At 39.8% G+C, this 17,129-nt stretch overlaps 2 protein-coding genes across 4 annotated transcripts in view; one reads left to right on the top strand and one right to left on the bottom strand.

Annotated features, from left to right (window-relative positions):
• The window catches only part of LOC140483667 (mitochondrial mRNA pseudouridine synthase RPUSD3-like), a 39,164-nt gene extending 30,931 nt beyond the window's left edge, over positions 1–8,233 (top strand). Inside the window, exons 10-11 of the mRNA XM_072582027.1 lie at positions 4,905–5,008; positions 7,683–8,233. Coding sequence (XP_072438128.1) covers positions 4,905–5,008; positions 7,683–7,785 — 207 coding nt within the window. The 3' untranslated portion in view covers positions 7,786–8,233. The remainder of the gene's footprint in view (positions 1–4,904; positions 5,009–7,682) is intronic.
• cidec (cell death inducing DFFA like effector c) lies at positions 252–14,538 on the bottom strand. 3 transcript variants are annotated; one of them, XM_072582031.1, is made up of 6 exons: positions 14,267–14,538; positions 8,658–8,734; positions 6,218–6,356; positions 3,255–3,404; positions 2,743–2,930; positions 252–1,524 (listed from the first exon to the last, which is right to left on the bottom strand). In XM_072582031.1, the coding sequence occupies exons 2-6, from the start codon at positions 8,708–8,710 to the stop codon at positions 1,389–1,391; spliced, it is 666 nt and encodes a 221-aa protein (XP_072438132.1). In that variant the 5' UTR covers positions 8,711–8,734; positions 14,267–14,538; the 3' UTR covers positions 252–1,388. The 3 variants fall into 3 exon arrangements, with proteins under 3 accessions (XP_072438132.1, XP_072438131.1, XP_072438130.1); XM_072582030.1 differs by lacking the exon at positions 14,267–14,538 and adding an exon at positions 11,979–12,090; XM_072582029.1 differs by lacking the exon at positions 14,267–14,538 and adding an exon at positions 11,065–11,157.
• Positions 14,539–17,129: the final 2,591 nt, after the last annotated feature.

The following is a 17,129-nucleotide window of genomic DNA, read 5'->3' as shown; positions in this document are numbered from 1 at the left end:
TGAAGTAATTCAGAGTCATAAACAACTCAAGTCCAGATTCAAATGAAATAAAGGATTGAAAAGTGTCCTACTGAAATTGGATGTTTATTTTCTGCACATCCTAGCATAGCATGTTGGTGTTGAGCAGTGTATTTCCAGATACATTAATATGACACCAAATTGATTACTTTGCTGTCAGTTTCCCAAAACCAGAAATTATGCACAATAGAAAACTCAAACCTTGGGAAACCAAGTGGATTAGAATCAAGTTGCAGATGTAAACAGAAAATACTCAGGATACCAGTCAGAGTTATTTTCAGCAAGTCACAATACAGTCAAGATTTGGTTTAATGATATCCTGCAATTACAAGCATTTTCATTTCAACTGCCAATTTTATACATATGCTTTAGTGCTAAGGTAGCATAAGGTAACAAATATGCATGCAATCTCTTAAAAAAAGTGATCAGCCACATTTCACCAAAATCAAATCTTCCTGGTTATTTATGTTTATTGCCATTACTTCCTCAAAACAAAAGGGAGACCGGTCCCTGATGTAGCCAGTTTATATTTAGTTTTCGGTTATCTCTATAATATAAACCTCAAAAAGGAGTTATGGGGAAAATAGTTTGGACAAGTCTTGTAGTCTATCAATTGGTGATATTTCCACTTTGCAGTCAAGAATAAATTAAGTAATTTAGTCATAAATAGTCATTTAGCCATTCTCATTTTAGAGAGTGTGGCTGAATCATTGCCTTTGCAGGTTTTTTTAAAAGTGGGGACAGGGAAGAACAAAAAATTAATATGGTCTGCAGGTTTTACTGATGTGCTGTTTTGCTGGACTATCCTCAAGATTATTTATCACGTTAAACAACACAAGTTTACTTTTACTATAGACATAGGCATTGTACAAGGAGTGGGCACTTCAAAATGTCACTGCTTACAGAGGGTATAACAATAAAACTAGCCCCTGAAGGTGATTAATAGCCCACTCATTAGGTGGTGTATCTATATCTTGCAGAAAACAAGTGGTAGCTTTGTTTGGTGAACATTGCAGCCTGCGGTATTGCAATTATTCCACAACACTTGAGCTGTTCTCCAACCACTACAGTATTATCCTGCATGAGTATAGTCTCTTGGTCAGGTTTGCTGCAATAAAGCAGTTACATTAGAGTTCATTAGAGTAAAATACCCTGAAAGTAGCAGATGCAAGTAATTTACTGCATTTTTTACTTTTATATCATATCAACCCAGATGCTATTATCTACTCATGCACAAATTGACCATAAACACATTGCAATGACAAACTTTCAGGACAACTTCATGCTGTTGCTACAGAAGTGTAGCAAACACGAGTTGTGGTTAAAAGTTCATTTGTAGAAAAAAAAAATAAGTAGATTTGGCAAACAGTTCATTCAAGTGCACAGAAAGGTTTGACTGCTGCCTGTGTTTCATCCTCATCCAGTAGATGCTGCATATAATATGAAGTTCCAAGTAGCACATGGCCTGTAGCTTGCATTGTGAACATCGTCAAACGCAAGGCTTCCCTAAACAGGAATAAAAACATTAATGAGGCATTAGAAAGTAGACAGCACTATATAAAATTCAAGTAATAGTGCAAGGATTACTCTGGGAACCAAGTCTCCATTTAATGTCATAGACTCATGTACAGCACAGAAACAGACCCTTCAGCCAACCTGTCCATGCCGACTAGATATCCCAACCCAATCTTGTCCCACCTGCCAGCACATATCCCTCCAAACCCTTCCTATTCATACACCCATCCAAATGTTGCAATTGTACCATCCTCCACCACTTCCTCTGGCAGCTCATTCTACACACGTACCACCCTCTGCATGGAGAAAGTTGCCCCTTAGGTCTCTTTTATATCTTTCCCCTCACCCTAAACCTATGGCCTCTAGTTCTGGTCTCCACCACCCAAGGGAAAAAGACCTTGTCTATTTACCCTATCCACACCCCTCATGTGTTTATAAACCTCTGTAAAAGGTCACCCCTCAGCCACCGACACTCCAGGGAAAACAGCTCCAGCCTGTTCAGCCTCTCCCTATAGCTCAAATCTTCCAACCCTGGCAACATCCTTGTAAATCTTTTCTGAACTCTTTCAAGTTTCACAACACCTTTCTGATAAGAAGCAGACCAGAATTACATGCGATATTCCAACAGTGGCCTAACCAATGTCCTGTACAGCTGCAACATGACCTCAACTCCTGGACTCAATACTCTGACCAATAAAAAGGTCACTCAGTTAAACAGAAAGCTGCTTTTTCAGTGTGAAAAAAAACATTACGTAGAGTGAGGTAGAAGCTAAAAGAAGTTCTTGCTTCTGATTAGAGTGAAGAAAATCTCCCCAAATTTATGGGAGATGGCAGGGGATTGGGAACAAGCAGGTAGTATTATAATAGAAGTTGTAACTTTGCAGTCACAACAAAGTTACAGCGAAGAAACAGGCCATTCATCTCAACCGTTGTGTCATCATTTAAATTTTCATCAGTTGTTTCTAGGTCTCAGATTATATAGAGTAAAGCAATTATGATAGAAAAGCATCAGACAATAATTTGGTGATTAAGCTAAAGCTACCCAATATATGGAGGTTTCATTAAGGGAGAACTATATGCCAAGTAATGGAAGTGGCATTGAAAAAAAAAAATGAAGGAAGCAAAGACAGAAGATATTTGTTGCCCTCAAAAAAAAGAGACACAAGAATCATTCATCGAGTGATTGAATTTGGAATTCCTTTTTCTTACCTCATTATTTTCTTTGCTCCCACACATTGGACATCATATGATAGGGAATACGAACCATACAGTGTCGCTTTCACGCTCAGGCAGCCAATAAAATCCTGAGGATTTTCTTTGTAGAGATCAAAGGTTATTCTGGCAACATCTTTTCTTCGGCGTAATTTATCAGTGAATCCAAGGTGAAAGCCACCGTTCTGTTTTAAAACAAATTGCAATTCTCAGCAGGTTTATGAAAAGGAAGCTCCAGGATTATTACAAGATTATCAAATTGTAACTGTTCCCTTATGGACTCGTACCGTATGCATTTAAAACAGTAGTCTATACAACCATGTTCTCCTGTTCCAGCCATGACAAAACATGGAAGGACATTAAACTGCTAGACTAGTTGAGACTGGAGCTGTGCTTTGTGGCAGACTGAATCAGTAACAAGTTGGAAGAGCATTTGAGGTAAAGACATACTTCTACAAGATTGGAGAATGCAAATATGTTCCACCAAGTAAACACAATACAGTCCTCACCTCTGATGGTGTCCATTTCTGTCCTTTCTCAAGCACCATCAAGAGTGTATTATCAAGTACAGTCTGAAAGAATTCTTCTGTTTCAATGCATGTCCCATCTTCTTCCAGTAGCAGTGAGGCACTAGATGTTGTATGTAACGAATCTTGAACCTGTAACACAGGAGAAAGATTGTTTTAGATAGCAGTGACAACAACAGGAAAGATGGCAAAAGACGCTTGGTCACAAATTATTTCCCAATTAAAGAAACCTAACATTACATTAAGTAATAATAAAAATGTTACTGCACACAAGATTAATTAGCTTTGGTTTCAAAAGGTGAAACCATCAAACTGATATTCAGAGACCAAAAGGCTGGCTGTGAAAAGGAATCTTCTCTGGCACCCTCCCAAAAAAGATGATGATCTTAAGGACTATAATCCCAGTTGGTTGACTGTAATTTGATATAGTTGTACTTCATAAATTCTGATAAAACAATTGCCTTTTATATCAGAGGTAACCGTCATTGTGAGAAGTCCACCCAGAGTTTTGGGAATCACTAGCAAACAAACTTTTACATCAATATTCAAAAGAAACCATGCAAAAATTGACTGTGCATCACTAGTTACATTTGCAACAGATCTGCAGTGTAGTTTTATTCCACATTTGGGTTTTGTTACTTGGCTTCCAGTCAAATTCTATGGGCACTAATTTGCTTTACTTTGAGTCAGAGATGTACAGCATGGAAACAGACCCTTCAGTCCAACCCGTCCATGCTGACCAGATATCCCAACCCAATCTAGTCCCACCTGCCAGCACCCGGCCCATATCCCTCCAAACCCTTCCTATTTCATATACCCATCCAAATGCCTTTTAAATGTTGCAATTGTACCAGCCTCCACCACATCCTCTGGCAGCTCATTCCATACATGCACTACCCTCTGCATGAAAAGGTTGCCCCTTAGGTCTCATCTTTCCCCTCTCACCCTAAACCTATGCCCTCTCATCCCCAGGGAAAAGACTTGTCTATTTATCCTATCCATGCCCCTCAATTTTGTAAACCTCTATAAAAGGTCACCCGCCGACGCTCCAGGGATAACAGCCCCAGCCTGTTCAGCCTCCTCCTGTAGCTCAGATCCTCCAACCCTGGCAACATCCTTGTTAATCTTTTCTAAACCCTTTCAAGTTTCACAACATCTTTCCAATAGGAAGGAGATCAGAATTGCATGCAATATTCCAACAGTGGCCTAACCAAATGTCCTGTACAGCTGCAACATGACCTCCCAACTCCTGTACTTGATACTCTGACCAATAAAGGAAAGCATAGCAAACACCTTCTTCACTATCCTATCTACCTGCTACTCCACTTTCAAGGAGCTATGAACCTGCACTCCAAGGTCTCTTTGTTCAGCAACACTCCCTAGGACCTTACCATTAAGTGTATAAGTCCTGCTAAGATTTGCTTTGTGAGGCAAGATGCAATTCATTTAAGTGAGGGTCACTTCTATTCTGGTTCTAGAAAGTTAACAGTAGTTAAAGCACAGATAGGAAATTGGGTTGAATTTCCGAAAGGTGAGCGTGCCTTCCCTTTTGCCATTCCCACAGCCCTACAGGTTCTTTTTCAGTTTCTCATTCAACTCCCTCAACTAAACCTGCCAGGTACTTTATTCCAGATCCTAACAGCTTACTGTGTGGAAAAAGAAAATCTCAAGTGGTTGTTGCCATGTCTTATGGCCTGTTCTACAACTGCACTGGATTCTCCTGGAAAGGTGTCCAGGTAAGCCTAATTGCAAAAAAAAAGACACATTTAAATCTGGACAGTTTCCACCTCAAACTTCTCAATGCAACAGTACAAATCAACCACCACAAGAAACAGGTTTGGCCAGAGCCACTTCATAACACTTATTTTCATGTCTGGAAAATGCAATTATTGGACATTACTGTGATTTTCAACCAAACACACCCATCAAGCAGCATTACGGCGATAGAAAATATTTAAGTAGCTAGAGTCAAACAGTCAGAAGATGGTTGACAGAATCATATACTTGCAATCATAAAAGTTCCTCGGGGACCAAATATTCTCTATTTTAAGAACCTTCAAATTCCTCAAAAGATTAAGAACAAGTGCAACAGTCAGTCAGTGACTGAACACTGTTCTTTAGCTCCATTCAATCCCAGTTTAGGGCAGAACTTAGACAACATCTGGACTGCAGTCAGCAGATAATGGTTAGTACATCAGATAACATGTTAATGGGGCTTATGACAATCAGAACTTTAACAATACCATGGTGTTTCCCACCATCAACATTTTGTTTTGGGACAGGGAGTTAGGAAGGGAGAACAGTCAAAAATTGACTGGAAGTTAACTAAACCATCATGCTTCAACAACTGCAGAGGAGTTAGACTTCACCTACCACCTTCAGAGTCCCTATTCACAGATAAATCAAAAATGGAGTAATGGATACATGGGATTATTCCACAACCAGTTTAATCCCATCTAGGTTAAAGGTTTGATGAGTTCTCCTACCACTGTCCAATATCACACCTGGCTACAGTATCTACGAACATTACTACCTCAGAATTAAACACCATTTATTGTTACAAATCAAAATCCCAGAATTGTTCATTTTACACAAGTACAGGAACACTTTCACCACAGTTGTGTGGCAACTCAGGGTCCACTTATGTGGATGTTTTTAAAAAATCAATCCACTTCCAGACCTTTTTTTTTTGAGGGGGGGGGGGGGGGTGGGGAAGAAAAGAGAAGGGGGGCACAAAAGGACAAGACTAGCTTTCAGTGGCACAAACAACCAGGAAGTTGGTACAAGTAAATTGCATCCGCATTGTTGGGGTATGGATCAGAAACTAAAAATGTGAACTGAAGAATTGGGACTTGCTTGGGCAATCGGTGTCTCAATGAATATTGCCAGCCCACACCAAAAAATAAAAAAGTGTCACAAAAGTGGATTAACAAACTAACGTTCACCTTGTCCATTAAATCCCTAAGACCTGTCGCCATGATGCCCTTCTTGAGGCTCCGATCCCAGTTGCACACCCGAAATGGTCTTTGCTGTGGAGTACAGTTTAATAATTGTGATGTTGCTGATGCACTAGCTGAAACACACCTATTTGAAGAAAAAAAGCAGATGTCTTTACAACCTATTCATTAATATTCCTGTCATAAAGGAAGATTCTCCTGGATTAACTACCAAGGAATAAGCAACAGCACGTTGTGCTTAATTATGTACAAATCTTGACAGTAATGAAATGGTTTGTTTCCAGGGCAACAGCAGTTTAAAGTTTGTGTTAGAAAGTCTTGCTTTCCTGTCCATTTCTGGTATGGTCCAAGAGACAGACCTTGGCATCGCTTCTATGGAAAAAGAAAATCTTTCAGGTAGGCCCATTCAAGGTACACCATTCAAATTGAAGGAACGAGCACCAATCAGCACTTTGTCAGCTGTTGAAGTATCATTTTGAATAAGGCCAATGACTCAGAAGCAGAATCCCTACAGCTGAGTAATAGGCCATTTGACACCAAGTCTGTGCCAACCCTCTGAAGAGCATCCCACCTTATGCCCATAGTTAACTCACCTTGCCTGCACATCACTGAACACTACAGGGCAATTTAGCATGGCCAATTAACCCCACCAGCACATTTTTGGACTGTTGGAAGAAACTGGAGCATCCATGTAGACACTGAGAACATACAAACTCCACAGCCACCCAAGGCTGGAATTGAACTCAGGTCCCTGGTACTGAGAGGAAAAAGTGTAACTACGGTGCCAACTTAAAGATGATTTTTGTTTCTACCAAAAAAAAAGTCTAGGCAAGAGTCAAACCGGTTATTTAGACTTAACTGTGGAAAAGCACAAATTTAAATATTGTGTCTAACATGGAAAGAAAGCAATGAGGGAGAATGCCATATGGTTTCATGTGCTATTAGGTATGGGAGATCATTGTTGTGGTACCAGCTTCTTGAAATGATCGTTGTTCATGATGTAACACATTCAAGAATATTCATGCAGTAAATATATAGAGAATGGCTGCAATCATTTAGTGGTTATTACAGATGATAGTAATCTGGAGGATAAGCACAAAACTCCAAAGCACTGCTCAACAAACCAAACTGTTCAATTTCTTGCGAGAATACAATAAAGTCAATGACAACCTGATAAAGGAAATTGTATTTTACCCAAATGCCAGGTAAGAATTTACCATTTAAACAGGTCAGGGTTTGTTTGAAAATATCAACATAGAGGACAGAATTAATCTAGACATCATATATATGCACATTTGTGACATTTCCTCTGCAAAGAGGGTCTTTTCATTTTGTATTTTTGATTGTGCAGTGAAGTGAGAAAATAGTTTGAAATACCAACTATTGCAGAAGGATTACTGCAAGGTTTTGAAAGTAAGTAACCAGAAACTCATTGTGAGCACTGTTTGCACAGCTACTGGTTCAAGCGGGAGGAGAAGGTGCAGCCAAACTTGGAGCCAAAGATATGGACAAGTGGAGATTCAGCTGGCAATAATGAACTGATCAATCTGGACTAGTGATCAGTTAACAGGTATCTGAATAGCTTGAAACGATCAAATCTTCACCAGCTCAGCAACTTGTCTGTTCTGCAGCAAAACCCATTGTGTGAAGAATACCAGTTTTCTCCTCCCTTCAGTAGTTGCTGTAACTTGTTCATTAATAAGCCAGATACTGTGAGAAGTGTGAATTAGCCACCCTGCTCCTCCTGCAAATGAGTGAAAGCATCTGGAAAAGGAAGACTAAGAAATAGTGTTCTGTTCAGCACTAGAACCATCTCAGCAGATCCTGTGAACAGAAACGGTTGGTGGGGGGGGGGGGGGGAGAAAAGAGGTGTTGTGGCAAGAGTTGTAGCTAACAGTTAAACAATGAATAATTCTTTACTTGAAGCTACGCCATGTACTGATTAACAAGACAGACTATTTATTATAATGGAAATTTTGACTATCCTGTCAATCAGAGTCTGAAAATCATACAATGTTAATAGAAATATTGAATTTTTAATAAAATCATTACATTTGCAATCACTCCACAGACAATGGAGCTTGATTTCCAATGCACTACCAGAGTGAAACATAGCACCTCCCTATTCTGTGGGAAGATTGGAATGGCTTAATGTTGCAAACTATACTCACTGTCAGCAGGTACACAGGATACTCTAACATGACTGGTATGTTGTTCAGCAAGAACTTTGGAAGTATTTTAGAGTTTATCCTGGAGGGTCAGTAATACAACCTCTTGATCAAATAATTAAACAACATATCATTTTCGCCAAGTGGCTTGGTAGTTCCACAAATGGAAGGGTCACAAATATTCCCCACAAGCCAGTTCGCAATCCAAAGAGACAGGGAGAAAAGCAATGCTTAAAGAATAGCATTAGCGATGATCTTACCTGGAGATCGAACTGGGAGAGAAGAAGCTGAGAGATTTCTTTGCATATTCCATTTTCAGCTTTCACAAAAGTCTAACCTGCCAATTTTTTAAAATAAGAGATTAAAAGATTGATTAGTGAATGTTTACCTGGATTCAAGTTGTGAAGTGCAAAGTTTTGAACTCCACTATCACCTTGTCCCAGTCAGTTTTCAACACTCATACATGTGCAAAAGTTAATGCATTGTTGTAGAAGAAGTGTTACAATTCAGAGGAATATCCACAACCTTAATATTACCACCTCAAAACCACCAGGTCACCATTTAACTTTGGAAAACAACCATTCCTCCCCCGCCACCACCCAATTTCCTTGATTCTTCAAAAGGATGTAATTTTCACCATCCCCTTCATGATCAAATTCCAATAATCAGGTTTCTGTCACTGTACCAAAGCAGTGAGCTCACAGAGGAGATCCTTTATGGTTCTAAAAGAAAAAGTAACAGCCTCTTTGTTTTGCCTCGATTCAGATGTAGTCTTGGACAGGATTGAACAGCAACCTCTTACGTTTCCCAGCACCATTGGATGGTATGGCCCATGCTAGCTTCTGTCCTTTAGGATAGCGAATCCCCTTGTCAATTGCTATGCCCTAATCTCATGTCCATAAAGGATCTATCCTTGGTCTTCTCCTACAAGTAGCGTCCCAGGGACATGTTTCCTCACAGGTACTGACCATAAAACATTTCACCTCACCACCACCATTCCAGACCCTCCCATTCAATTATCTGACAGCGTGCAGTATTTGAGGAGCAGAAATTTTCTGCAGGATTGGGAAACACCATTTTGATCTCCATCATAAGGGCTTTCAAAATCCAAGTTTCTAAGCAGTTTTACCTTCACTAAAACTGCCCAACTCCACCTTTTTGGGAGTCTCATTCCAATTCAGCTAAAACCTTCACCTATGCTCTTGCTACTTCTAAAATTGGTCTTTCCATTTAACCCTTGGCCATCCTCTCTCATCCTAAAGCTTCAGGAAATGCCAAACCTCAAATGTTTCCTTTCTAATTTGCACCAAGTCTGCATCCATTGTGCTGCCTGACTTACATTGTCTTCTGGTCAAATCAGCATTTTTGATTTTTAAAATTTTCATTATTGGAATCTCTCCATGGTCTCACTACTTCCTATCTCTAACCTTCTCCAGCTCCATGAGTCTCATATCCATACTCTTAGACATTAAGTTTATTGGTGTACCATTGGTAGCAATGCTTTCAGTTGGCAATAAACCAAGCTTTGGAATTCCCTCCTTAAGCCTTTGTCTCTACCTTCAAAACTTCCCTTCAAAATAAAACTTCTTTGGCTAAATATTTGCTCATCTTCCCCAATATCTCCCTATGTTGGTTGATCAAAACGGTTTCACGATGACTCTTTTCAGCTTCCTTGGGACATTTTAAGTAGACAATATGTAAATGCATGTTGTAGTTTAAATAGACATCCACACTGGGATTAAAAAACACTCCCAATGCCCATCCAGTCTTTTAGGTCAAAAGAATCTACTTCTGATTCATTATAAATTTGGGGAAAGCTTGCATCTTGTGATGACATTTTAACAAATCAATAAATGTAGTTTGTAAGCAAGATACACACTTCACTCTAAAGCATTGCCTCCCAACCTTTGTCACTGTAACCATCTACCAGGACAGAAAATGGAGAAAACTGTGGGACCATTAAAAATGTGAGGATGTAACAGAAAAACAGACACAAGAGGCCTTGCTGCTGACCAGTGTTCCAGCTCTGCAGCAGCCAATGCTGCCTTAGAGTTTGCAACCTATTGGGCACCATGATCCACACAGTCTGGGAAACTCTGAAATTTGTATAAAGTGACAAGTTTTAATACTATGTTTCAAGGAAAATGGTTTCATAGAACTATTTCATATGTGGACAAGCAAAATAAGTATTAGCTCAGTAATAATCTCACTAGACTGGAAATTCTTAAAGGTCCAGACTAACGTTACAAGAACATGGTTTAAAATCAATTCAATTTCAATTAGCTTTCAAATTCTGTATTTTTAGACACAGAGGACAAAAACCTCATGTAGCTCACTAATGCCCTTGAGTTAAGGGAATATGTCTTTAGTCAGTCTGCCCCCCATGTAACTAGATCCACAGCTATGTGGTTGACTCTGTTTCAGAGGGCAGTTCAGGTGGTTACTCAGTTCACAGCAATTAGAGATGGGAAACAAACACTGGCATTCCCAGTGAACCCCCACATCCCATCATGGGGAAGCAGAAATCTCAATGCTGTATGGGAAGTGATCAAAATTTAAAATCAAAGGAAAGTTTTATAAAAATCTACAACATTCCAATTCAAATGGAGCAAAATACATAAATAGTTCAAAATGAGAAAGCAGAATCAAAAGAAAGGTGGTACTCACTTTTCAGTTAATCTTATAAATTTAGAGCTTCGGGTGCACTCTAAGCCTTTTCTCACTCTCTGTAGATTCTGACCAGTTTTTATGAGTTCAGATTCCAACAAGTAGGTAAATGACACATATGGGTCAAAGTTTTACAAACAATCCAGTTATTGCTCCACAGCGGCACAGAGGGTGTGTCAATCAACTGGTATTTACAATCACATTTCAACATTTCTCCTTCCTTACTCCCTTAAATTGGGACAATCGAGTGTTGAGCCATATTTAAGCACTGCGTAGTGTCTTCAAACAAAGCTAATTCACTTAGTTTGGAATAATTTTTGGAAAAGCATATCAGACATTTATAAACTATTGACCCATTATCTGTGGCAAAGGAAAAAGTTGCTTCTCCACCACGGGAATTTCCAAACAAATGAGAACTTGGCACATCCTTCTGTTGATTTTTTTACATTAAAAACATTTGAAAAAGTGACTCTCAGTGACCATAAGGGCTACATGAAAGGAAGCCAGCTAAATCTTTATTCAATACCTCAAGGACTAAAATAGAAAAGTGTATGAACACAGGGCAATTTATCTTGTTTACATACAGCATTTTAATCCTGGACCAGGCCACCAAATTTTAATCTAAGAAACAGCAAGGGAGAGATCCAGGGACTTAGTGAGCAAATAAACCAAAAGATTCCATGATTTTGAACACAAGCCTGTCTTAACCATGGATCAGAACACTGAATTACTTAGACTTGTAGAAGGAGGCACTTTTTCATTAAAGAGGAAGAAGTCCGTGACCCAAGTCTGTCTGACAACATAACTGCTCAGCATGAATTTACTGAGTACTGAACCATTCCCTGTTTGAATCTTTGGGACGTTGAGTGCCATTGGAAGCTTTAAAGATCAGAAGTAAAAGGGAATCTAATTACCTTCTCAGCAGGAAAGAAATCTCTCAATGGGTTCAGTCCAAAATGGGATAAGTCAAGAGACTTAAAAAAACCCTTCTTCACAGATTCAAAAATAGAGAGTTTTGAAAAAAAAAAGGGAACTGGCTGTAAGAGCAGGTCAGAGGTTAGGCATACTGCAGCAAGAAACTCACTTCCTGATTCCCCATAGCCTGTTTGCTATCTACAAGGCAGAAGTTAGTGTGATGGAATACTCCCTGCTTGCCTAGATAGGTGCAGCTCCAACACTACTCCAGAAGCTTGACACCATCCAGGACAAAACAGCCCTCTTGACTAGCACCACATGCACAAACATTTACTCCCTCCATCACCGACGCTCAGTAGCAGCAGTGTGTACCATCTACAAGATGCACTGCAGAAACTCAAAGCTCCTCAGACAGCACCTTCCAAACCAACAACCACTTCCATCCAAAAGGACAATTGCAGCAGATACATGGGAACATGACCTACAAGTTTCCCTCCATGCCACTGACAACGCTGACTGGGAAATAGATCGGCATTCCTTCACTGTCACTGGGTCAAAATCCTGCCATTCCCTCCCCAATGGCATTGTGGGTCTACCCACAGCAGGTGAACTGCAGCAGTGGTTCGAAAGGCAGCTAGAGACAGGCCAGCCAGCAACACCCACGTCCCACAAAGTGAATTTTAAAAGTTGAAACTCTGTTTCAATAACCCCTTTAACAATTTGACTTTTGAGAGAGGGGGGAATATGGTGGCACTAGCTTAATAACAGAATCCCAAGCTTAAGCTGTGGACATCGATTCAAATCCTACCAAGCCAAATGGTCTCATTTGAATTCAATAAAGTTCCTGAATTACAAAGTTGACATAGTAGTGATTGTATAGCCTTTATCATTCAAAGGCCCATCTGGTTCACTAGTATTCTTTAATGAAGGAAATTAGCCATTGGTACCTGGTCTGACCAACATGTGAATTGAAAACCATAGCCATGTGTACCACTCTTAACTGCTCAGAGGGCAATTAGGAATTGGTGTTAAATTCTTATATACAAAATTAATTAAATTTATTACTGAACAGAAGGACATATTAGAGCAGAATAGGTCAGAGATAGGTTGAGGTGGAACAGGGAAAGGGGAAATAAAGAGGGAATTCTAGAGCTTAAAATTGAAAGAGTAAAATGCAGAGGTCAGAATTGGAAGGGAGTATAGCACCCTGTAGGTGTGCAGGAGGTTACAGAAAAGGTTTGAAAACAAGGTGGTGAATTTTTTTTAAAAAAAAACAATCACCAAAACACATTACATGGTGGCACAGTGGTTAGCACTGCTGCCTCACAGCGCCAGAGACCCGGGTTCAATTTCCACCTCAGGCGACTCTGTGTGGAGTTTGCACAATCTCCCCGTGACTGCGTGGGTTTCCTCCCACAATTAAAACAAAAATGTGGAGGTTAGGTGAATTGGCCACGCTAAATTGCCCGTAGTGTTAAGTGAAGGGGTAAGTGTAGGGGAATGGGGGTCTGGGTGGGTTGTGCTTCGGCGAGTCGGTGTGGACTTGTTGGGCCGAAGGGCCTGCTTCCACACTAAGTAATCTAATAACCAAAAATCAAATGTAGTTCAATGACTATAGGAGCAATGGGTAAACGAGGTTGAGACAATTAGCAAAACAGAACAAGTAACAGCAAACAAGAGCATGCACAAACGTTTTCTGCACCAAGTAAACAGAGCAGAGATGAACGTTGCAAAAGTGATACAAGGGTTCTTAATGACAGTGCAGCTATGGGGCTTAACTTGGTGTGAAATGTGAAACCGTTTTCTGTTGGGTCAGGGGAGTTTTGAGAGAGCAGCTTACATTTGGCACAGTTTGTATTAGGAGGGCACTTCCACCAGTGTTTTTTTTTAAAAAAAGAAAGCTCGCTGGATTAAAGTTCAGTCCTTAAACCGAGAACTCCGTTTTAGTTGGTTTTTCCAAACCCAGCTAGAACTCAGACGTTGGGAAAAGAAAACAATGCAGGTTTCCAAACCGCCTAACAGTCTAAGTGATGAGGCAGCAGCTATATTTGTTGTGTCCCAGAAAAAAAAAGTCTAAAATTGCCAACAGTTGCCCCAATTACATGCTCAGAGGTAAACGAGTCCAAGGCTGCCGTCAGCAATCGTACATCCCCGGGTTTATCATTATAAACTCATAGGCTACCAGCATCTCCTCTGCATTAAATTTACACGATCTAACAGTATTATAAACCAGGCCCAAATTAAATTACGGCTTTCCCCCTTATATACCATTTTAATTTCTATTTACCATTAGAACACAGAGTGGAAAAGGGTTCGTCTTTTTTCCCCCGGTCACATGTTCCTTATTGATAAGGATCAAGTTGAAGCTAGTGTGGTTTTAAAGGAGGGTGAGACGTCGCATATAGATCCAAAGGAAACAGTCGTCAAATTCAGAGAGTGTTTGGAGGATCTGCATTGTAAAACATTAATTTGTTTAAGTGATAACTTTAGTCAAATTGACCTTATTTCAACTGTTTAACTAAACTCCATTAATCGCCGTAATCGATGGTGCGCAACCATTATCTGGTTCCAGGGAGCGGGACTGGGCTCCAGAGGTGAGGATATTGTTGAACCAACTACAACCGCCCGAATCCCAGCAGCAACTCCGAAGAACACATGACCTGGTGAACTTGCCAATCCCTCGTCCTATCTGCTTATTGAGTCCCTATACTGGGAAACAGACACTCTAAATCTGAGCTCAGGAATTCTCCCTGAATACAAGATACACACTTAGTTTAGTCGAAACTGTACTCACCCGGGACAAGCCAAATTTTACATTAATACATTCTCTCCCACTAAGAACATTAAACAGAGACCTTTCTTTATGCGCTCTCTAAGTGCACAGCCATCATCTGGTTACTTTGCCCCTTTATTAACAATGACCCTATCACAGACAACGGGCCACCCATTTGACAATTAGTTTTTCATCATTGGTTAATCTTACACAGAGTATCAACACGAACATCTGCAAAGATAGTTTGTGCAACTTAAAATCTTGAGGTAACTATAAAGTATTTTAAGAAAAGGGGCCACTAACCGAGGTAAATATTTACCAATATGAAAATACAGTAAGTAAAGAAAAGACTTCAAGTGAAAGACATTGAAAATGAGTCACATTTCTGATGGATTGCTAAATGCAAAACCTTTGAAATCATGAAACAAAAGGATGTTGCAATGATGGACTTTAGAAGGGTGCTGGATGGATAACCTAGCAAATTGTTGGCATGATTTTGTAATCGTACAGTTATAGCTCAGGCAGAATGAGGTCATAATTTTCACAGAAAATATTCATTGTAACATGTACATGGAGAACCTTATACCTGTCCTGCAACGTCACATGGATGTGTGTCAAGAAGATACAGGCTTCCAGTCATATCTTACTTCCCCCACTGCAAACTGAACAGTTCCAAGTTCCTGTTAAAATCCTGCATTTATTTCAACCAGCTTTTGGCTCCAAAGTTTACAATGTCCATTTAGCTCATTAAATTATTTGTCAGCAACTTAGGGCTTTTGTTCAATCTAACTAAACCTAATTATTTTTATATAAATATGTATGAAATGTGAGTGTCACTGGCTAGGCCAGCATTTATTGCCCAGAGGCCAGTAAAGAGTCAACCACATCTCTGTAGGTCCAAAGTCATATGTAAGCCAGACAAGGTAAGACCATAGGTTTCCTTCCCTAAAGGACATCTGTGAATTTTCTATGACAATCAGCAATGGTCACATTGTCACCATTTCACTAACTCATAATTCCAGATGTTTAAAGAAATTGAATTCACCTGCTTTGGTGGGATCCAAGCCCATGTCCTCAGATCACCGAGGAAGGGTTATTCAAACCGAAACGTTAACTCTGATTTCTCTCCACAGATGCTGCCAGACCTGCTGAGCTTTTCCAGCAGTTTCTGTTTTAGTGCCCCTGATCACTGGTCTGGGATTACTGGTCCAGTGACACTGCCACTACACCACTGTCTCCCCTTAATTAAAACAGGTGGCAAGCCAGGCAGCAGTGCTGGTTTAAAAAAAAGTACCGTGGATGCTGAAAATCTGAAACAAACGCAGAGAGTGCTGGAGAAATTCAACATGTCTAGCAGCATTTGTGGAGAGACAAAGTTAACATTTCAGATTCTGTATGACTTCTTCAGAGCAGTATTTTAGTTGTTTTAATCAATCTGTTCTGGCAAAACTCTGGAATAGGTAGGAGTTGAATGCAGACCCTCTGGCCTGGATGTAGGGTCACTACCATTGCACCATAAGAGCCCCGATACCTATGTTATGGCATGTATAGGTTGATACCATCTAGCCTGCACCATTCTCTTCCCTAGTGGACAGTGGACAGTTTGTTAAGTTTTATTCTAAGACTGAGTTAGGTAGATTGATGATTGAAAAGGGAGGCAAAGGATATAGGAGCTAGTCAGGAAAGCAGGGTTGAGGCCACAACCAGATCAGCCATGCTTTTATCAAATGGCGAATCAGTCCTGAGGGACAAAGTAGTCTACTCTTGTATGTTCCCATAATAAAATTGCAGGTCACCATTGATGGTTTCCATTGCCCATAACCGGATTTGTTAGTAAATACTCATTTGGAGACATGGGTGTTTTGATTGGTGGTGGTTACTAGTTAAAAAAAAGCAAAAAGAAAAGTGACAGTGATTTTGGTGATGGGAAGGCACTCTGTTGTGTGTGATAACATTTCTGGTAGCAAAGAAGGAAGAAAATTGCAGAATTGATGCTCAAAGACATTTCATTGACATATGACTCAGGCAAAGAACAACAGATCTGTTGAATTTTTTTTAAGTGTCATAATCTATATTTGAGTTAGGCCATGACCCAATGTGTGTTCAAGGAATCTTGATTTGACAAATAATTCTTATCTCTAAGTTGATAAGAAATAATTCCAGGTGCTGATGGTTTTAGAATTGAGATCCGCAGGTACATGAAGCACTTGTAAATGCTTTCAATGATATTCTATGAACTGAATTTCAGAGAATGTAGCAACTATTGGGATCCAAACATAAAAATGGATATCTGATTTGGGTGGTTGTCATGCTGCTTTGGACAAATAGACAAATGAACTAACTCTTGGATATAGAAAATGGACTTAGCATAAAATAG

The sequence above is a fragment of the Chiloscyllium punctatum genome, chromosome 12 (assembly GCF_047496795.1).
Source record: "Chiloscyllium punctatum isolate Juve2018m chromosome 12, sChiPun1.3, whole genome shotgun sequence".
NCBI lineage: Eukaryota > Metazoa > Chordata > Chondrichthyes > Orectolobiformes > Hemiscylliidae > Chiloscyllium > Chiloscyllium punctatum.
This window is presented reverse-complemented; position numbering and strand designations above follow the sequence as displayed.

Coding starts and splice junctions, on each gene's coding strand:
- cidec (XM_072582031.1), bottom strand. CDS start 8,710: ATGGAATATGCAAAGAAATCTCTCAGCTTCTTCTCTCCCAGTTCGATC. Junction 6,357..8,657: donor TCTCCCAGTTCGATCTCCAG/GTAAGATCATCG, acceptor TTCTTCAAATAG/GTGTGTTTCAGCTAGTGCAT. Junction 2,931..3,254: donor AGAAATGGACACCATCAGAG/GTGAGGACTGTA, acceptor GTTTTAAAACAG/AACGGTGGCTTTCACCTTGG.